At 40.4% G+C, this 19415-nt stretch overlaps 2 protein-coding genes across 3 annotated transcripts; both read right to left on the minus strand.

The window, feature by feature from the left end:
• Window positions 1–102: 102 nt before the first annotated feature.
• Window positions 103–10455, minus strand: serinc1 (serine incorporator 1). 2 transcript variants are annotated; one of them, XM_071901244.2, is made up of 10 exons: window positions 10330–10455; window positions 7633–7794; window positions 5564–5757; window positions 5065–5144; window positions 4442–4579; window positions 3329–3498; window positions 3052–3142; window positions 2751–2892; window positions 1635–1859; window positions 103–1510 (listed from the first exon to the last, which is right to left on the minus strand). In XM_071901244.2, the coding sequence occupies exons 1-10, from the start codon at window positions 10366–10368 to the stop codon at window positions 1372–1374; spliced, it is 1380 nt and encodes a 459-aa protein (XP_071757345.1). In that variant the 5' UTR covers window positions 10369–10455; the 3' UTR covers window positions 103–1371. The 2 variants fall into 2 exon arrangements, with proteins under 2 accessions (XP_071757345.1, XP_071757346.1); XM_071901245.2 differs by having other exon boundaries at window positions 10339–10447.
• Window positions 10456–16093: 5638 nt separating this feature from the next.
• Window positions 16094–18123, minus strand: LOC139913282 (tripartite motif-containing protein 16-like). Its single transcript, XM_071901247.2, has one exon. The coding sequence runs from the start codon at window positions 18118–18120 to the stop codon at window positions 16459–16461; it is 1662 nt and encodes a 553-aa protein (XP_071757348.1). The 5' UTR covers window positions 18121–18123; the 3' UTR covers window positions 16094–16458.
• Between the last annotated feature and the right edge of the window lie 1292 nt (window positions 18124–19415).

Raw genomic sequence — 19415 nt, forward strand, 5'->3', positions numbered from 1 at the left:
AAGTCACAACCTACTTACCTTCTAAGAACATGGCCCACATACTTAAAAAACATACAGTACATCATGATGCAGAGGCAAGACACAAAACAGACTTGGTTTCCATTTTGTCTGTTTTATTACACATGTTACAATGCACTTTTACATGTCAAAAGGCAAATAACTCTAGGGTAAAAGCAGGGGTGAGACAATTCCGACAAACTTATTATAATACATCTCTGGTCAGTCCGTGAGAAACACTACTGATGTTTGAAGACTACAAAATAACTTATCCACGACTTTTCAAACAATCATTGTTTTACAGGTAAGATCAAACTCCAGTGCAAATCATAACCAACAAACACGAAACCAATTTAAATATGTTAAATATGTAACGACTGAGGTGTGTACAAGCTGCAAAATGGGAGTGCAGCCATTTCTTTAACAAAAAGCAAAACTTAAATACATAATAGCAGATCACTATATCATGCAAAACACTACATCCCAAGTTGCCCATGCTTGTTGATTGTACTAGTCAGTGAACTATGAGTTGCTTTTCTAGGTTAATTTCTAATCCTAAATACCACAGCTAGAATCATGTTTGTACACAACTGAAAGTTGACAAGAGCAGAATAAAAGGCTTTTCCCCTGTATTTTACACGTAACATTGATTCCTTCTCATAAATAATCCTGCAGTCATAAAAATCTCAGCCCGTTAGATGCTACACTGAACAAAACATCAAACTGCTTCGTCGGCAACCATCCTTGTAGAAGCTTCAGAACCAGCTACTGTTAATGTAACACCGAGTTTCAAAGCAAAAGCATGCAGCTGTGTTTATATAGAAAGAAAAAATAATCAAACGTGAAAGGATGGTGGGACGGGTAATCCACTAGGAATGCGCATACAGTATATTTACAATGGCAACAGCATGGATCACCATGACAACGGGCTGCTGAGGAATTCACAATTACATTCTATCAAATGATGAGAAGAGACTGGGCTGCGCTCAGGGCTGAGAGACCTTTCAGAGATGTTGCAGATTGAAAATTGTCATTTAAAACCGGCCTTGTTGATTCTCTCTTCCCCCGTTCTTTGCCCCCGCTCCCTTCAACTGTTGGCTAAGATGACCGAGCTTGAACGTGGCGTGGAACCTGCAGAAAAGCCACCAAATCTCTACTACCAAACGGTCCTGAAACCTTCCGCCTGCCCTGAACGCAGCCCCGGCCCGTCCGGCGGTAACAGATGAAGGGTAAAGCTAGAACTACGAGCCAGAACAAATTCACCTACCTGTTTTTTTTTTTTTTTAGCTATTGTTTTGCTCACTTCACTTTTCGAAAACAAAAAAAAATGGGTGAAACAGGTGATGAAATTGTGTATGGCGCGAACGGGGCGTTTCAGTCAAAGTCTCTGTTGACCAGGACCAGCGGGGCGACCAGCGTCCAGACGTAGAGGGCGATGCAGATCCAGCTGGAGGAGATCTTCACCCAGACCGATGGCCACTTGCTGGTCATCGTCTCGTAGGTGGAGTCGGGGCTGGACGAAAGGAACAGAAGACAAACATCAAGCAGCTTCAACTATAAGTTCAAAAGCTTGAGGGGGAATATCACGAAATATCGCGATATTCGATAATATCTAACATCGGGCCGAGCCTGCCTACCTGTACCAGTTGGTGAGGGTCATCATGATGTAGAGCGACGCCAGGAACAGCATGAAGTGGAAGAAGGAGTAGGAGTAGGTGACCCCATCCTTCTCGTTGTCCACGGCTCGGTTGGGGCCGTCGCCCTCGTCGAAGTTGTCACTCTGGGGCCCGTCCTCGATCAACGCCGACTCGTCGCTGGTCAGCGTCAGCTTGTTGACCTGGGCGTTGGACGAGTTGCGGATGCTGGCGCGCGAGAAAAACAAAGAAGTGTAAGGAAAGAGTCATGTTGTCATTGAACCAGAGGTGGGGACTCGAGTCACATGATTTGGACTCGAGTCACAGTTTTAATTGCTTGAGACTTGACTTGATGCATGAAGACTTGAGACTTGACTTGGGTTCTGGTGACTTGGGACTTGACTTTGACTTGTACTTTGATGAGTGGAAAAGTTTCTAAAGTCTTGACTTGAGATCTTGTGTTTGTGTAAATGACTTAGATTGAAAGTGATGAGATTTGTTCCAGCAGACGACAAATTCTGTTTTCTGAATTTGTATGGAATGATTGAATTTATTGAAGTTGAAACTGATTATAGAAATCAAACTCATGATGCTCTTACCAAGTTTTTATCCTATTAAAACCATATTGCATTGAAAAGTCCTAGATATTTAGTTTTCTTTAAGATATTAAATTGATACTGGACTCTGAGTTGACTTGCTGTTCTACATTTAGACTTGAGACTTGACATTAATGACATGGACTTGACTTGGACTTGACTTGGTAATCTACATTTAGACTTGGGACTTGACTTGAGCCTTGTGCCTCAAGACTTGAGACTGACTTGGGACTCAAGCAAAGTTGACTTGGTCACACCTCTGCACTGAACTTTTCTATATTACATTGTATCGTGGTTGTATTGAATCGAGAACCCCATATCGCGCATCGAATCATAACGTATGTTTCCTATCATGTTGACGCCAGACAATGCTAGGAAACAAGAGCAGCTCATTAGTAACATACTGGTAATGTTATTAGTAATACACAGGTAATGTAATTATTATTTGGTTACAGAGATATGAGGTTCTTCTTGACTTGTGAAGTAGATCATTGGAGAAGGAAGTGGAAAAGCGCTTCCTCACCTGGAGTAGAGGACACACATGAGGAAGAGGATCAATCCCACGATGCCCTGGGCATCCCACCACTGGACCACGTGGTCCTGACCGGCGGGACCGGTGCTGTTCAGCCCGATAATACCCAGAAGGCTCGGGTTACACTTCCTGTCTGTGGAACATGAGCAGGAAAGTCATAGTCTGTACAGACTCTTAGAACTTTACATCTGTTCATTTGAATGGCTAGAAAAGTGACACGTATAGCTCAATCTGCTTATGTCTTATATCCCACATCCTTCAGACATTGTACATTGTGTGACTGGCATCTTACCAGGCTCGTTGGTCATGGCAGACCAGGTCAGGTACATGGTGTACAGGGTGACCAGGGAAGACTGCAGCAAGCCAGACCTGGGTTGGGATTCCTTCACACAGAAAACATCATGCTTTAGCAGAACAGATTTATCTGGCTTTCAGGGTTTTGTTGAACACAGAATGTTATTTGGCCACTAGATGCCAGTTTGCTCAGCATTGTGATCATTCTGCCTTTCCCAAGCACATCTCTATCATAACTCTATATGTAAAAGTCCCAGAGTGCAGCCGGTGTTAACCTGGATCTGAGGCAAGATGGACAGGACGGAGGCGCCGATGCAGAGCAGCATGTTGACGCTGATGAAGGCCTTGTTCTCGGTGCAGCCGTCAGAGTGGGTGTAGTAGACATAGAACATGACCAGGGAAACCAGAGACAGCACGTAGTTCACTGTGGTGGCTGACAACAGAGCTGCAGAGGGACAAAGGTCAAAGGTCAATATAGATCAGCTTGGCAAATCAACAAAAAGTTTGGGGACACCACATTTTTCTGTATTTTTACTATTTTACACATTTTAGAATAATAGTAAAGACATCAAAACTATAAAATAACACAAATGGAATTATGCAGTGACCAAAAAAAGTGTTAAACAAATTAAAACTATCTTATATTTTAGATTATTTAAAGTAGCCGCCCTTTGCCTTGATGGAAAGGCAAAGGCTTTGGAAAGAAATTCATACAAAGGCATTAACTTCACTATTTATATTTGTCTAAGAAACTAATTTCAAGCATTTAAGCAGAAGCCTTTAAATCAAAATGGCTTTAAGATAATGAAAAACATAGCACATTCAATCAGGTGTGTCCAAACTTTTGACGAACAGTGTATATGGGGTTGATATGAGCCTTTTATTAAGAATTGACCAATACTACACTGGTTATCTATAGGAAAGCCTTAACATTAATTGATTAGGTTTTGATTGAATTTTGCATAATATAGTATCATTATCGCCATAATCATGGGTTTTAAATGGAGAGTTTAAATGTGCCATGGTCTAAATGCTTAAGCTGAGGCCGTTCCACCTTGACAATAATACAATTCTGGGGGAATATTTGGAATTTTTTGGATGTGAAAATGATCAAATTTGAAGATGCTGAGTCAGCAGCATATTCGGTCAACTATCTGATGGGGTAAGCACGTGAATATGGCAGCCATGTTGTCATTTTCTGTTTCAATAGATAGGTATAGTCACTGGTTAAAAATTGCTTTGTCTGGTTAGATTTGGAAGACTGTATTCCATTACTTGCCAAGACGCTCACAGCTGACAACCATGCGATTAACACTAAGCTAGTTTTCACTTATCAAATTATCAAGTTCTCCATTTTCATACTCTTGACCATAGCGCTGTTACCGTACCTGCGTACCAGCAGCGGGAGTTGCCCTCCTCCATCTTCTCAACCCAGGACTCGTTCCAGGAATGGGCGAAGTCGATGAGTAAGACAAGCTGGATGAGGATGAAACAGAAGGCCCCAGCCATGCCCATATAGAACCACACTGTGGGAACAGGACAGGTTTTAGAACAGTCATCTGCAAGTTTCAGAAAGCCAAACCTAAGACGTTTTAAGACCTTTTTATTTCTACCTGGAATTGAATTTAAGACCAATTTAAAGACCAAAACAAAGAAACAAAGTCAAAAAATCAAACACAACCTATTTCCGATTGAAACAGCAAATCAAAGTTCTAAAATAAATGGGCAGTTTATGAAAAAGGACATCAGGAAATGAATTGTAAATTGCATATTGTACTACTAACCCTGTTCTGTATTAATCTAAAAGTGGGCATGCAGTGCCAAGAAACCTGTCATTGCATGGTGAAAAAAATATGACCTGTAATAACTGGATTTAAGACATTTTAATACATTTTAAAGGCCTCACATTTAGAAATTGTAAGACTTTTTAAGCAGATAACCTGTGTAACCTTCTGTATTCTTATATTCTGCGAAATGTCACAGAAGAGATGAGGAGGACAACAATAATTACCAGTAGTGAAGGGACCCTCTGGGATGAAGAAGGCGCCGATGGTGATGGCAGCAGCTGCAGCAAATTTAAAGAACCAAAATCTAAAGAGATGAGAATATAAGCGTCAAATAGTGACCTTGATCTGGCTGACATGGTTTTTTGAAGACCAATAACAATACTGACATTTTTTGGATTGAAGCTGCCAATAGACAATACTTTGTGCCAATGTCTTAAATTTTTAATAATTTTCATGTTAAAAAATACCTGTCCTTAGTGTTTCACACATAATGTATTCTTGTCAGGGTAGAAAAGCCTTTGAAATAGCATCATGAGCCACCAAAAATCTCCACTGAAACCCAGGATAGCAACTATAATAAAAACATATTCATGCATACTTGCGTGGAATCAGATCAAAATATCTCATGAGAATCAATTCAGGTTCAGTGTATTGTATTCATTGTATCGATTCTGCAATAAATATGTAATAAACTGTAGGGATGTGTATCTACGGTGGACTTACCCGTTGTGTAGCGAAGCTCGCGGGTCCTGACTGCTCTTGACTTTGATCATGAGCAGAGAGAAGAGCAGGAAGAACATGGCCATGCCGAAGCAGACGCGGTACACGGCCTTGTAGCCGACCAGCACGTCGCAGTTCACGTGACCCTCCACACCGGGGATAGACGAGCCCGTCCCTCCTTCACAAAACCCTGGGATCTGCAGGAGAGGAAGATTTAGGGTTGCACCAGGCAACATTTGGGCAGCAACTGAGAAGAATGTCTTGTCCCTACTAATTGAGACGCCGTAGATTCACCTTATTATACCAAACTTAATTCTGATGTCAAGTATGGTCAATGGTGGGAAATCTTCTCCACACAGAAAGATAAGATAATATAAGATAAGATAACACAGCACTTTATTGATCCCCTTGGGGAAATTCAGGTGCCACAGCAGCAATTGACAGACAATGCCAAAGAAGTAAAGTACAGGTATGTCAAGTTCAGGTAATAAAGAAGTAACGGAAATAGCTACTAACATAGAATAAAGGTAGTGAACATAATATACAACAACAGGGACAATAGAGATAGAGCAAATAATGCAAATAAATGCAAGTAATAAATGCAATTCGGATAGTTCCATGGATATACAGAAAGTGACAAATCAAAGCTTAAAGAGAGCAATGCAAAAGTGTCTCCAAAAGCTGGATTCACAAACGATGACTGAATCTCTTCACCGCCTCCGCCCCAACCAGACACTAAAGCTGCGTTCCATTCAAAGTTGGAAGTGTGGTGCGTCTGAATTTCAAACTCTGTGTGTTCAGCTTGGAAAAACCAGGGAAGAAACGTGTGCCCACAAGACACAACATAAAAATACTGTTCCCCATGCAACAACTAATGTTATGTCAATGATATTTAACGTTAGCTAGTTAGCATTAGCAACTGCGGCTGCAACGTCACATTTCAAATTTATATAAATGTTCAGCCATTTACCACAGAAGTGTTTTGTAGGGCTGCGCTACACTGACAAATAGCCTAGTCATAGTGCGATTATTTTGCTAAATATTGCAATTGTGATATTAACTGCAATACAGTATATTGGCATATTTTTAAATACTTTAGCTTTTTCAGCAAACACAAAACCTTTTAATAAAAAACTAATGTTGTTGCTTAAGATTTGCTGTGTTTGAATATAATGAAAGGTTTTTTTTTCTTCAACTTAATTTATAGGCCAGAAATCACGCTCAACACTAGAATACCATGTTTAGGAGTCCATTTTGAGTACCCACATAAAATAATTGTAGCCTCATGCGATGTGGAAACTTAAGTAGTTCATGTCACAATTTTCTTTCGATTAATGCTGTGTAGCGTTTACAGTGTATGCCACCAGGTTGATGTGACGTCAGACAACTGCATCTCAGAAACCTTGCGGTTGAGAAATCTTATTTACTTGGAATTCCGATTTGAAGGGCCGTTCCGTTGCATTTTTCCTAGTGGGAAGTCTGAATTTCTGACTTTCCAACTTTCTGTAACGCAGCAAAAGACAAAGATGTTTACTGACGTCACCTCACAGGATTTGCCGAGCAACAAAGCTGCTGTTTGAGGCTGTCAACGTGCGAAACTGCCTAGTGCAGCTTTAAAACCGAGCGAAGGTTATTTGAGAAATACAACTGACAAGATCCTCACTCTTTCAAAAGAAAGACTCCTGGGTTCCACAGGGGAGAAAGAAGAAAGACGCAATATTTAAACCTGAGGAGTGATTACAAAACGAATGGACGACGTCTCTCCATCCCCAAGTGCTGAGATGTCCAAGGATGAGAAAGAAAAGGTGAGAAGAGCAACCAAGAGTGAGCAATTAAGCACACATGTATTGCTATTCCACACCTTTACTAGTGAAACAGCATTATAAGACTGACATAGAAGTACTATTGTAAATGAGTATTTGTTCTTGAAGTTTAGATAAAAAGAAATACTGACCTAATATTGACGCGACATCCTGGGCACAAATACAGGCCCTGTAATATTTCCCATCTTGTCTTTTCTCATACTCTCATATTCCTCTCTGTGTTATACAATACATTATATTGGCATTTACCTTCTTGAGCTGCCCCTCCATGCCAGGCATCAGCATGATGCAGGCAATGCCCACTCCCAGCAGCAAGAAGAAGGCATAGATGAGGCGAGTCACGGTGGAGTTGTTTCCGCTGGGACAGCACCGGCACAGCAGGCAGGGGGCGCTGCCACAGAGGCAGGGGATCTGGAGGCACGGGAGAATGGAAACAGTTCAAGAAAGGAATACAGCGAGTCACCTGACTTATGAGGCAAATTGGCAGAGGTCTATTATTACCAATATGAGATCAATAATAAGAAACCATCAATACAGCAGTATGACCATCCATGGCTGGCCACAATGGCTGCTAGTTTTTAAACAAGGCAACAGTAAACATCTCGTCCCCCACCAATATATAAGGATGGTGATGACGCAGCAAAAAGGCCACGCCTACAAAGTGCGGTACAAGTGCGAAACCCTACTCAATTTCTATGAGCAAAACAATAAATCGACATTTTCTGTGGTTGCTTTGTCTGTGGTCTAATAGCCTAATTTATGTCAAATGTAGCCTATAAGGATTTTGTCGTTACCTTTTCACAGTTGTCAAACAACAGAAAGATCATTAAAATGTTTTTTCTTTTCGTGTCAGAATGCTAACATGACTCCTCTCTTGAACGGAAGTTTGCTAGCTTGTTAGCATTTTGCGACTTCCAGATAATTCAATTATAATGGTCAAGCAGTTGTGACAGACATGAAAAGGTTATGGGCAAATTATTAGAACACAGAAAAAGCAAGCAGAGAAAATGTCACTTTTTTGTTTTGCCCATAGAAATTGAATAGAGTTTCGCACTTGTACCGTACTTTGTAGGCGTGGCCCATTTGAAACGTCACGCCATTCTTATCTGTGATGCGATCCTCCTCTGGGCCAATCAGCAACAAATATGTCAATCTTGTTTCGACTTGCAGCTGCACCTCTAGACAATTTTGGCAATTTTGAAGAAACTCGAACGTGTATCTGAAATTAACCTTTTTTGTTAAGAGCTGCCAAGAGCTGGTAAATGCCACAAATATTTTTCACCAGCCAAAATAATTAGTATTCATTTTTCAGAACAATATTTCATTTTTCAGAGAAATATGCCAGTCTGCAGAGGTTTAGACACTACAGCAAAGTAGTAAAATCAAGAGTTTGGGTTAGCAGCGATATAACCCATGACACATATCCTCTACTTTTTTGGTAAAGAATATTAATAATTCTTCAATCAACTGACGTGGGACCCTGCCCAGGTCTCACAATCTCTTATTACAGTCTGACTTGCAAGCCACAGCACAGTTTTGCTAAGTTTGCTAAACAGACTCACTGAAACATAAACATTATGACAAAATATACAATAAAGTCAGCATCGATTGCTGAGTGAATGGCTAGTGAGATAACCATTATATACAGACATAAATCTTGATGCAAACGTATAGTATGCATCATAGTAAGTAGTATCAAACATAAATGATACATGGTATGGCATAAATTAAAGCTTCTCTGTAAATTAATTCATTTTGTTGATATTGGTGGCCGTTTGGCTTAATTTAACACTACATCACTGGGCTTTATGTTTTATACTGCCAAGAGATTAGCTGAAATAGAAGCCAAATCTGTCCTAAGAATACACTAGACAGTGGCCATCTTGGCTGTACACTAGTGGCACTAGCATACACACATTAAGAAATACCCTTCTAGAAATAGCTAGCAGTAATTGTACTGGCTACTACTTACATCTCCAAAAACTAATAAGCCAGCAATAAAACGACACGAGTCTATCTAGTTCTGTGTATTTAGGCCCAATGCGTTCCGTGCTCGTATGTTCCGTGTTTATTCTGTTTTAATAACTGGTTCGACTAAATTCTTCCATCAAAATACAACCTTTTCAATTTGAAAAGGTGAAATTCTTGTATGCCGAATTTACCAGAAAATCCTAAATTCATAAAACGTCTTCAGTATTATAGCAGGTAAACATCTCTAAGCAAGCCAGCATTTAACTAACAGAGCTTTGAAAGGAGTCTGGCACACCGTTTACTCCATACAATAAAAACAAGACGTCTCGGGGCTGTTGGTTAGCTTGACAAGCCTCCGAGTCTAGATAATTACTAGTCTGTTGATGTTTCTCCTTTGGCAGTCTACCTTCCATTAGACTGACCCAGACCCACATTTCGCAATCAGGACTGAGTGCTGTAGCAGCAGATATTTGAGTCTGTTTTCAAAGCTGCAGTGTTGCAACAGTGTCCAGCTTCATTTAAATCACTGACACCGACAGCTGCATGTTTACCAAAACAGGTAGCTACCAAACATTTAAGATGCCAAATCAAATATCTTCTTTTAGACTTGTTTTTGATTTTGAAAAACCAGGTCAGTACATCGAACCGAAAATAGCGAGGCCCGAGACATTTCCGTTATCTTTTGATCTTAAAGAAACAAAGACAATATATCAGTACAACGTTAGCTCTATGGTTAGAAACTGAACCAATACACATCTTAACTATCAAAATCCTGGCGTCGGGATTATATAGATGAACAGGTAATGAACGTTATGTTTGCTGGTAGAAACACTGCGCCATAGGGAACCACCCCGGCCTGCCGCTTTGTGTTGTTGCGCAGTCATGACAGCGCTAATGGATACGGAACAGTTTAATAAAAATGTTCAAATATTAACACCCAACATCAGTTTCGACACAAAGACACAAGATAATTACCCAACTCGCCATGGAGCACAATCCGAGAACGGCCCCCATGATGGGTTGTGATGTTTTCCTTTCTTAGTCGGAGAAGATGGATGATGCTCTACCGTCTGTCGTCTGGTCTGTTTACAAGTTAGGGCCACTTCCGTTTCAGCCGAGTGGCCTGACATCACATCCTGCATACATAAACATTTGATGTACTAAACGTATGACGAAATAGATTTATATGAGTAAACACTGGATTTAAGACTAGACATGATTTATGTGAGTAAAGATATGTATATGACTAAACATCGGTTTAGATAGATAGATAGATAGATCCGCACCTACTGACATAGTCAGTTTTTAAATACTCAACTCTGTTCTGGCTGGATAGTATACTCTGCAATATATATAATCTGGTGCAATATTCTCTGGACCCGTATATTTCTTGTTTTCTCTGTACTGCTGATTTCCATAGCTTCCCATCAGTGCAATTAGTCAGGTTCCAACAGAGAACCATGTGCATACTGTAGGCTATAGATAAGAGTCCTATATATATTTAAAGGTGTAATATCTTGGAAGCACTTACTCAGTGAATTAGACAGACCGAACACAGAGGCTGGTTGATTTAATCACGTCAACTCTCAGAATACACTCACATGCCTCTCTATATATAGTGTTGTTACTTATACATTCCAGTAGGTGGTGCTATTGTACTGGCAATTATCTAAATACATACATTCCCCCTTTTTCAAATAAACATATATGCCTTATCTTAACACTGAACACTTACTTTAACTTTTTTTTTTAAAGTTTAGTCCAAATACATATATGCATTTTCTTTTTTTCTTTCTATTAGCTCCATAACAAAATGTCCCAAGTGTTACCAACAGTCACTTTTTCTTCTTAACTACCAAGGGAGAGGTAGACTGCTCTGCCCTTGCACACCAAATCAAAGGGATTATTCTGCCATTGTCTTGTCAAGTCATGTTTATTTGTATAGCCCTTTATCGCAAGCATCTCAAACATATATCTCAAAAAGCATACATACATCACTATATACTACACATTCATGCCTATGGGCAATTTAGAGTCTTCAGTTCATCTGAGCTGCATGTCTTTGGACTGGGGGAGAAAACCCACGCAAACACAGGGAGAACATGCAAACTCCACATAGAAAAGACCGGGGCAGAGATTCAAACCCACAACCTGCTTGTTCTGAGGCAACAGTACTAACCACTGATCCACTGTGCCACAGCCTTGTACCTTGGGTCCTAACTATTTCACAAATTCAGCCTTTGGGGTGGTATGCGCACTCGCTCTCGACTGACCTGCAGGTTGTGGTGAGCTGGCAGGACTTGAACTGGTGTGCTGGGGAGCTGTTCAAGGTTCAAGATTCAAGACAACTTTATTAATCCCTAAAAGGGCAATTGCATATGACAGCTCGCAGCAACACCTAACAATACACTCACAATACATGTACATACATATACATACATTGAGTAAAAAAAAAGGGGGGGCAGCTATGTGTGAGACCTCCTAGCTCTGTTAATAAATAAAAATAGAATAAATAAATAAATGTAATGCACACAAACAAAAAAAGTGCTATAAGGTATTGAGCAGCCGGACAGCAGAGGGGATAAAGGACTTGGAAAAGCGATTGTTTTTATGAGCAGGTAAGGCATACCGACGCCCTGATGGCAACAGTGAAAATTCACATGCCAAGATGTGCTCTGAAAGACCCAGTATACTCTGTGTTTTCCTCAAAATTTGTTGGGCACAAAAAGAGCCCAAGTTTCTCTGCTTAGTTCCAAAAATCTTGGAGCAGATTTTCACAATATTATTCAGACTGTTTCTGTCCTGAAGTGACAAGCAATTGAACCAACAGATAAAAGAAAATGTTAAAAGGCTTTCAATAAAAGATTGATAAAAATGACTCAGAATCACTGTACTAACAGAGGAGTTCAACTTCCTAAGGAGATGTACCCTCTGCTGGCCCCGTTTGACAATCGTTTCAGTATTTACATCCCACTTAAGTTGGTTGTCAAACACCATGCCCAGATATTTGTAGTCAACAATTTCAATCTTCTCCCCATCTATGTCACTCTCTATGACAGCATCTTTGCCTGTCTAAAATCAATTATCAGTTCTTTAGTTTTAGATACATTTAACTCCAAAAAGTTGTCATTGCACCATTTTATAAAAGCAGGGAGAGCCGAACCATGGTCAAGTTCTGGACCCTGAAGGAGAGATAACAGTGCCGTATCATCAGAAAACTTAACAAAGAAGTTGCCATCTCTACAGCTTCTGCAGCTGTCAGTGTACATAATATAGAGTAGAGGTGATAAAACACATCCTTGAGGCAAACCCGTACATGTAACAATAGTGTCCGAGAGACGGCCATTCACAATGACCCTCTGCTGTCTGTCAGACAAAAAATCTAAGATCCATAAGACAAGTTGATGTGATAAGTTAAAATCAGAAATCACTCTTTCAATTAAAAGACAAGGTTGCATATTATTAAAAGCAGAGGAAAAATCTGCGAACAAGAGTCTAGCGTGGGCTTTAGGTTTCTCCAAATGTTTGTACAGAGTGTTGAGGATGAAAAGCTTAACATCCTCAACACCTTTACCTTCCTGGTAAGCAAATTGTAAAGGGTCAAGCTTCCCCTCAGTAGCCTTAAGAATCAAGCTTTTAATTATCTTCTCAAATGTTTTCATAATGAGTGAAGTAAGGGCAACTGGCCTAAACTCATTAGGCTGTTTAGGATTATTTTTCTTAGGTACTGGCACAACATAAGAAGATTTCCAAATACAGGGAACTTGACTGGAATCGACTGAAATTTGAAAAATATGTTGAAGGACACTACCAAGCTGTTCAGCACAGTGGTGCAATGTACGACCACAAATGCCATCAGGACCTGGGGCCTTCCTTATATTGATGCCCTTCAATAACCTTACTACACAGTCCTCTGATATCATAATGTAATTGACCGAGGAGAGTGATTGTTTTAACAGAGTGTTTTTATACGAAAAATCGTGCCTTTCAAAACGAGAATAAAATACATTAAAAACATCAGGCAAGTCATGGTCCTTGACCCCTTCCAGAATGACAGGTTTCCTAGTATTGTCTATATTCTGATTTATAGAGGACATAGACTTTATTCCCTGCCAAGCTGCCCGAAGGTCATCACTACTATACTGTACTTCTATTTTATTCCTATACATTTTCCTTGCTTTCCTAATTTCATTCCCCACTTCTCTAGATATTACTAGAGTGCTGGTGTAGGAGCAGACTTAGAGCTGTGCTGAGTCTCCAACAGAACGGCGGGAGGCAGTTCTGTAGCTGTGGTCTGTAGATCCTCTCTGTGGAGCTGGTGCTCTTGGGGTTTGTCACAAGATCTTATCAGATGATCAGCATGGACTGTGCGCTCTCTTAGGCCATCGTGAATCAGAAGAAAAACTGACAGGCCCGAGGCACTTCACAATAACAACTTTAGTCCGCTTCTCCTTCCCCTCGCAGAAATGTCTGACTCACACTGGGTTCCCCTCCTGATAGGCTTTCTGTTTCTCTTGCTTTTCTTTAACTGACCTTTCCAGACAAGGCTTGAGAAGATTCAGCTGGTCCTCAACTGCGGCTTAAGGAACAGCTCTGCAGGTGTACAGCCTGTAACTGTATGTGGAGTACTACATCAATAAAAAGTTTGACAGTCTGTGTTGTAGTGAGACGGATTTCCGCAGTATGTTCTCTGCAAACACCAGTTTCGGGAGTGCTGATTAGACAGTCTGCACAGACCTTTCAGCAGCTCCATTGGATTCTGGATGGTAGGCAGGTACCAGGGTTTGCTTCATGCCGTTAGCCTTCAGGAACTGTTTAAATTTACTGGAAGTGAGCTGGGGTCCATTATCGTACACCACTTCCTCTGGTAATCCTTAAGAGGCAAATATGTTGTGTAAGCCTTCAATGGTCTTTGCTGCAGTCATAGTTGACGTAGGGATAACCTCTAGCCATTTGGAATGACTGTCTACTAGAACCAGGAAATACCTTTAACTTTATCCAGACAGGGCCACCAAACATGACTCCTTGCCAAGGCCTTCATATGGCAGATGCTTGGATGTCTTGTCTTGAGTTCACTCAGTAGCCTTGATCGCTGTACAGCAGGTACAATAACTCCCCATAGCATGCATCCTTGTTCAACAAATAGCTCTTCTATTGTAAAGTATGGTCTCAGTGACTCATACCTTATGTGGTTTGGCCATCCATTCAATGTGAGCTCTCTAACTTTGCTGAGTAGCGGGTCTCTACCAGTACTCTGTGCTGTTACTGGCCTGTATTGGCAACTCTTCCATTAGTGAGCATAGGAAGATGCTGCTCTTTGCTGCAGTGTTGTCTTGGCATGGTCTTGGTAACCTTGACAGCGCATCAGCATTTTGCAAGGTCCAATAATTTGCGATATACCATTTCATAGTTGTAGGACATCAGTATGAGTGCCCATCTTTGCATCCTCAGGGCAGAGAGTGTGGGAACTGCAGACTTAGGGCATAGAATTGCCAAAAGAGGCTTGTGATCAGTGGTAAGTATGAATCTCCGATGATAGCCAATGCTTCCTTTTCAATTTGTGAGTATTTGCTTTCTGCACTTGTCCATTTTCCATTATGTGTGATATCTGAGTATGGGCATCCAGAGACATCACAAACAAAGGATGAGGGCATGATGAGGCTAATGGAGGGGTGAACAAGTGAAAGAGGGATGAAGAAAGGGAGGAACAGGTTGAGGGAGACAGAGAGACAGAGAGACAGGTGGACAGATAGACGGACGGACAGACATTGGATAGATAGATAGATAGATAGATAGATAGATAGATAGATAGATAGATAGATAGATAGAACAAAGCTAAAACTACCCACACTGAAAACTAACTAAAACTAAACTGAAATTGAAATATATAAGAATGAATGTGTGGTGAATATTACAAGCAGAAATAAATATCAAAGGAACGAGGCAAGGACCTTGATTTATAAAATTACCTCAATGATATTCACACTACATTTTATTAAAGGTCTCTATTCACGTTCTCATGTTCTGTTTCTATATTCCAAGACTTTGGTCAGTTCAATGTGAAATATTTTGATAGTGGCTGGGCAATGTGTTAACTAGGTCATATCATTTTTAAGTTTATTAAGTTTATTCTTCATCACAATATCTGAAATGACAGCAGGTCCAGGACTACACAAAACCTGTCGTCATATGTGTGCCAGGACTGAACAAAGCTTTTTTCAGACATTTTATGCAATACCCAAACTTGGAAATTATCTAATTACTGTAATTCTTCATTGAAAAGACACAAACCCAATCTTGGTTCTAAAACGCAACAAATGATTCAAAAATTGGAGGTTGCAATCTTAGTCCTCTGTGACAAATCTGTTTCAGTGAAGAAAGTTGCAAGGATAAAAGATTGATTGACAAATTTTATCCATTCACACTGTCCTTTCAGTCTCTCCAACTAAATATTCAGTTAATTCATACATTTAACCAGTTACATTTACAACAGGATTGTCCTTCATCCTTCCCATCTTCACTAGTGTTTCTTCTTTGGTCATTTTAGTTTTGATTCCATGTGCTCTAAATATTAACATTGCACTTTTTTGTGTTTTAGGGGGGAAATCAGCTCAGTTATACTTGTTAGGTTCACATTTTCTCTAGCAGCTTTGATAGACTTTGTGGAATTCATATAGAAGAAATACCTTATTCATTATTGGAAAAAAACTTTATTCATTTTTGCAAACGTTCACTTTGTTCACACATCCAATTGCTTAAGTCTAAGTTAATCTTTCAAGGTAAGACTTCTGGTGCTGGCTCCATTGAGGTCCATGCAGTGGAAACAAAATAGAACATTTTACAACAACAATACAAATATGCAACAAAGATATAGACAATACAACAGTTTACTTTTTCATATGAATAAATGTCTGTTTTGCTACTCTCTATCACCGATTGATATAACACAATAGTGACTCAATCTACAGTATATCCAGTTCATTAAAGTTTTTCCATTTGCTGTTCTCCCTAGACAACTGTCCAGTCGTTGGATGAGACAGGGGTAGTCATGGGATAGCTTTTTACAAACCTAACCCTAACCCTGGCTGCTATAATACCTTCTGTTTACTTAAGCTTACACAACTCAGCAGTGTCTCCAATACAACCTGGAAGCCAAAATCCAGGATGGAGAGGCTGAGTGAATGTGGTCTGGACTCTGTGGAGGAGAGTCATGGTTTCAGAGATGCTGTAGAAGGACAGAATACCTGCCCTGTGATCCAGGTACACTCCTACTCTGGAGGACCGAGGGCCTGGTATGGGAGTTGTGATATTGTTATGTCTGAAGTCATAACTATTGTAACAGTCTAATGCCCAATATTTGTCATTGCGTCCAAATTGACACTCATTCCCTGTTCTGCTGATATCCTTATATGAGACTGCTACTGAAACTTGTGTTCCCTTCCACTCCACCTCCCAATAACAACGTCCAGTCAGACCCTCTCTACTCAGGACCTGCAACCTTTGAACGAATCTGTCTGGGTGACTAGCATATAACTGTTCTTTTCCCATGAATGTTGTTTTGCTGTACCCCTTAGATAATGACAGATATGTGTTTGCTGTGTTTGGATCCAGTGTGATTTGACGTGAATATTGTAAGAATTCAGCTCTGGTCTTGGGATGTGGCAGTAAAACATCCACTTCGGCCACTGTCAATGAGATCTTAGGCCATTCCTCTGTAAGAATGCCCTGTAGTTTATCTCTGGCCTCTGACACAGCTGCAGTCACATCCTCAAAGTAGCGCAGAGGACGGATATTGGTGCTGGGTGAGTCTGTAGATTCACTGAGACGTGACAGCGAGGGGTAACTGTGTAAAAAATGGATGTGATCCTCCATGTGCGAGAGCTGCTCCAGCTCAGCGTCTTTCCTCCTCAGCTCCGCAATCTCCTGCTTCAGCTTTTCCTGAAGTTCTTTGGCATGACTCACTTCTGCTTTCTGCCGGGATCTGATCTGCTCCTTCACATCAGACCTTCTTTTCTCAATGAACCGGACCAGCTCAGTGAAGATCTTCTCACTGTCCTCCACTGCTTTATCAGCAGACCGACTGAAAGCCTTCACCTCCCGTTGAAGCACCTTCACATCTTTCTCTCTATGCTGGATTCTCTGCTGGATTTTTTGCCGACTCACCCCAAGCTCTTTCTGCCTATCAGTCCTTTCTGCTGCAGCTGAGACTGTGTCGTGGCCTTTATGTTCATCCATGGAGCAGAGATAACAGATACACTGCTGATCAGTATGGCAGAAAACCTTCATCACCTCGTCATGGCGAGAACAGATGTTCTCCTGAAGCTTCTTGGAGGGGTCGACCAGCTTGTGTTTTTCAAAGGTAGAGGATTCATAGTGAGGCTGGAGGTGCTGCTCACAGTAAGAGGCCAGACACACCAGACAGGACTTGAAGGCTTTCAGCTTTCTCACAGTGCAGAAATCACAAGCCACATCTCCAGGTCCGGCATAGCAGCGATCAGGAGGAGCAGCTTGATGGCCTGTCTTCCTCAGTTCCTCCACCAACTCTGCTAACATGGTGTTTTTCACCAGGACAGGCCTTGGCATGAAGGTCTGTCTGCACTGGGGACAGCTGTGGATTTTCTTCTGATCCTCTTCATCCCAGCAGCTTTTAATACAGCTCATGCAGTAGCTGTGACCACAAGGAATAGTCACCGGATTCTTCAGTAGATCCAGACAGATCGAACAGCAGAATTTTGCCCCGTCCAGCTGAATTCCTTGCTGCGCCATTTCACTTTTCAATAACAGTGAATGTCAGATAGTTTCACTTTCTCTCAGCAGATACAAGTTGCACTCCGATCCATACCAAAAACCTGTTCCTTTTCTTCACGTTCATTTGCTGATCTGCAGTGAATGAGCTTGTCAGCTCTTGCACTTCAGAGCATGTTGTTTACACTCATCTTTAAATTGGCAGATCTGTGAAAGGGGAGGGAACAAGGAAATGCCTGGACAGAATGGAACTCGCTGTATTTGAGACCAGGAAGAAGAGGGAGGGGTTATCAGGCATTGCTTCATACAAGAAGAAAGGAACCGCTTTAAAGAGGCAGTGTGTGCTTAGCCCTCGTCTACAATATTAAGAGTATTAGCGTTCTAACAGTACTACATTAATGTAGCAAGTTGTGCAATCATTACTGAATAATTACTATGTAATACTTTGGAAACATTTGCTTACAGGTCCTTTCCTTCTCTCTTAAATCAATGATGAGGTAGTTACAACAATATTACTCAATACTTATTATGTATGGAGAAAAATGCCTGACAATCTGAAAGCTTAAAAGCTCAGTTGTGAAAGGTTGCAACTAGTTTTGAAAGTTTGAAGCACAGTTTTGAATCTTTGTAAGGAATTTGTACTCGTGTTTGAGGTTCTATGGTCGTAAGACAGTTTTGTAAACCTTAATTAAAAAACTGCGTGTAATTCCAGTTTGAATACTTACACATTACTTGCTACTTTACTTAAAAGTAATGCATTACTTTATTACTCCCCAAGAAAAGTAATTAGTTACACTACTTGTTACATTACTTTTGCGTTACACCGTAAAACAATTGTGCTAGGCTTACTTGCATTCATTGGGCCAATAAATATTGTAGACCCAAGCCCACATTACAGGCGTGGAGCCATTATTTCAGGAGGGAGACACTTGGTTCAAGACTAATTTTTTATTTTTTTTTACCAATTTTGTGGAATAACCCTGCCCAATTAGATTTTTAAAAGTATCATGTGACTATATTCAAATATTCAGTGATATACTATAGGTCTATTCCCTATTAACTAACTTTTTAATTAATTAATTAAAAAATAGTGCAAATTAATGGTGAAATTTAAAGTACAAATGCACTGAAATGCACTTATTAAAAGGCTACCAAAATAAAAAGTATTTTTGTTTTAAGAGTAGTTTATTTTTATTTTATTTTGTTAATACATACCAAGTCCAATTCCCTTTATGTGTAAACTTACTTGGCCAATACAATGGATTCTGATTCTTTCAGGTGGTAAATACTACTAGAAAATACTGTTCACTCAAGAT

Source organism: Centroberyx gerrardi, chromosome 18 (genome assembly GCF_048128805.1).
Source record: "Centroberyx gerrardi isolate f3 chromosome 18, fCenGer3.hap1.cur.20231027, whole genome shotgun sequence".
Lineage (NCBI taxonomy): Eukaryota > Metazoa > Chordata > Actinopteri > Beryciformes > Berycidae > Centroberyx > Centroberyx gerrardi.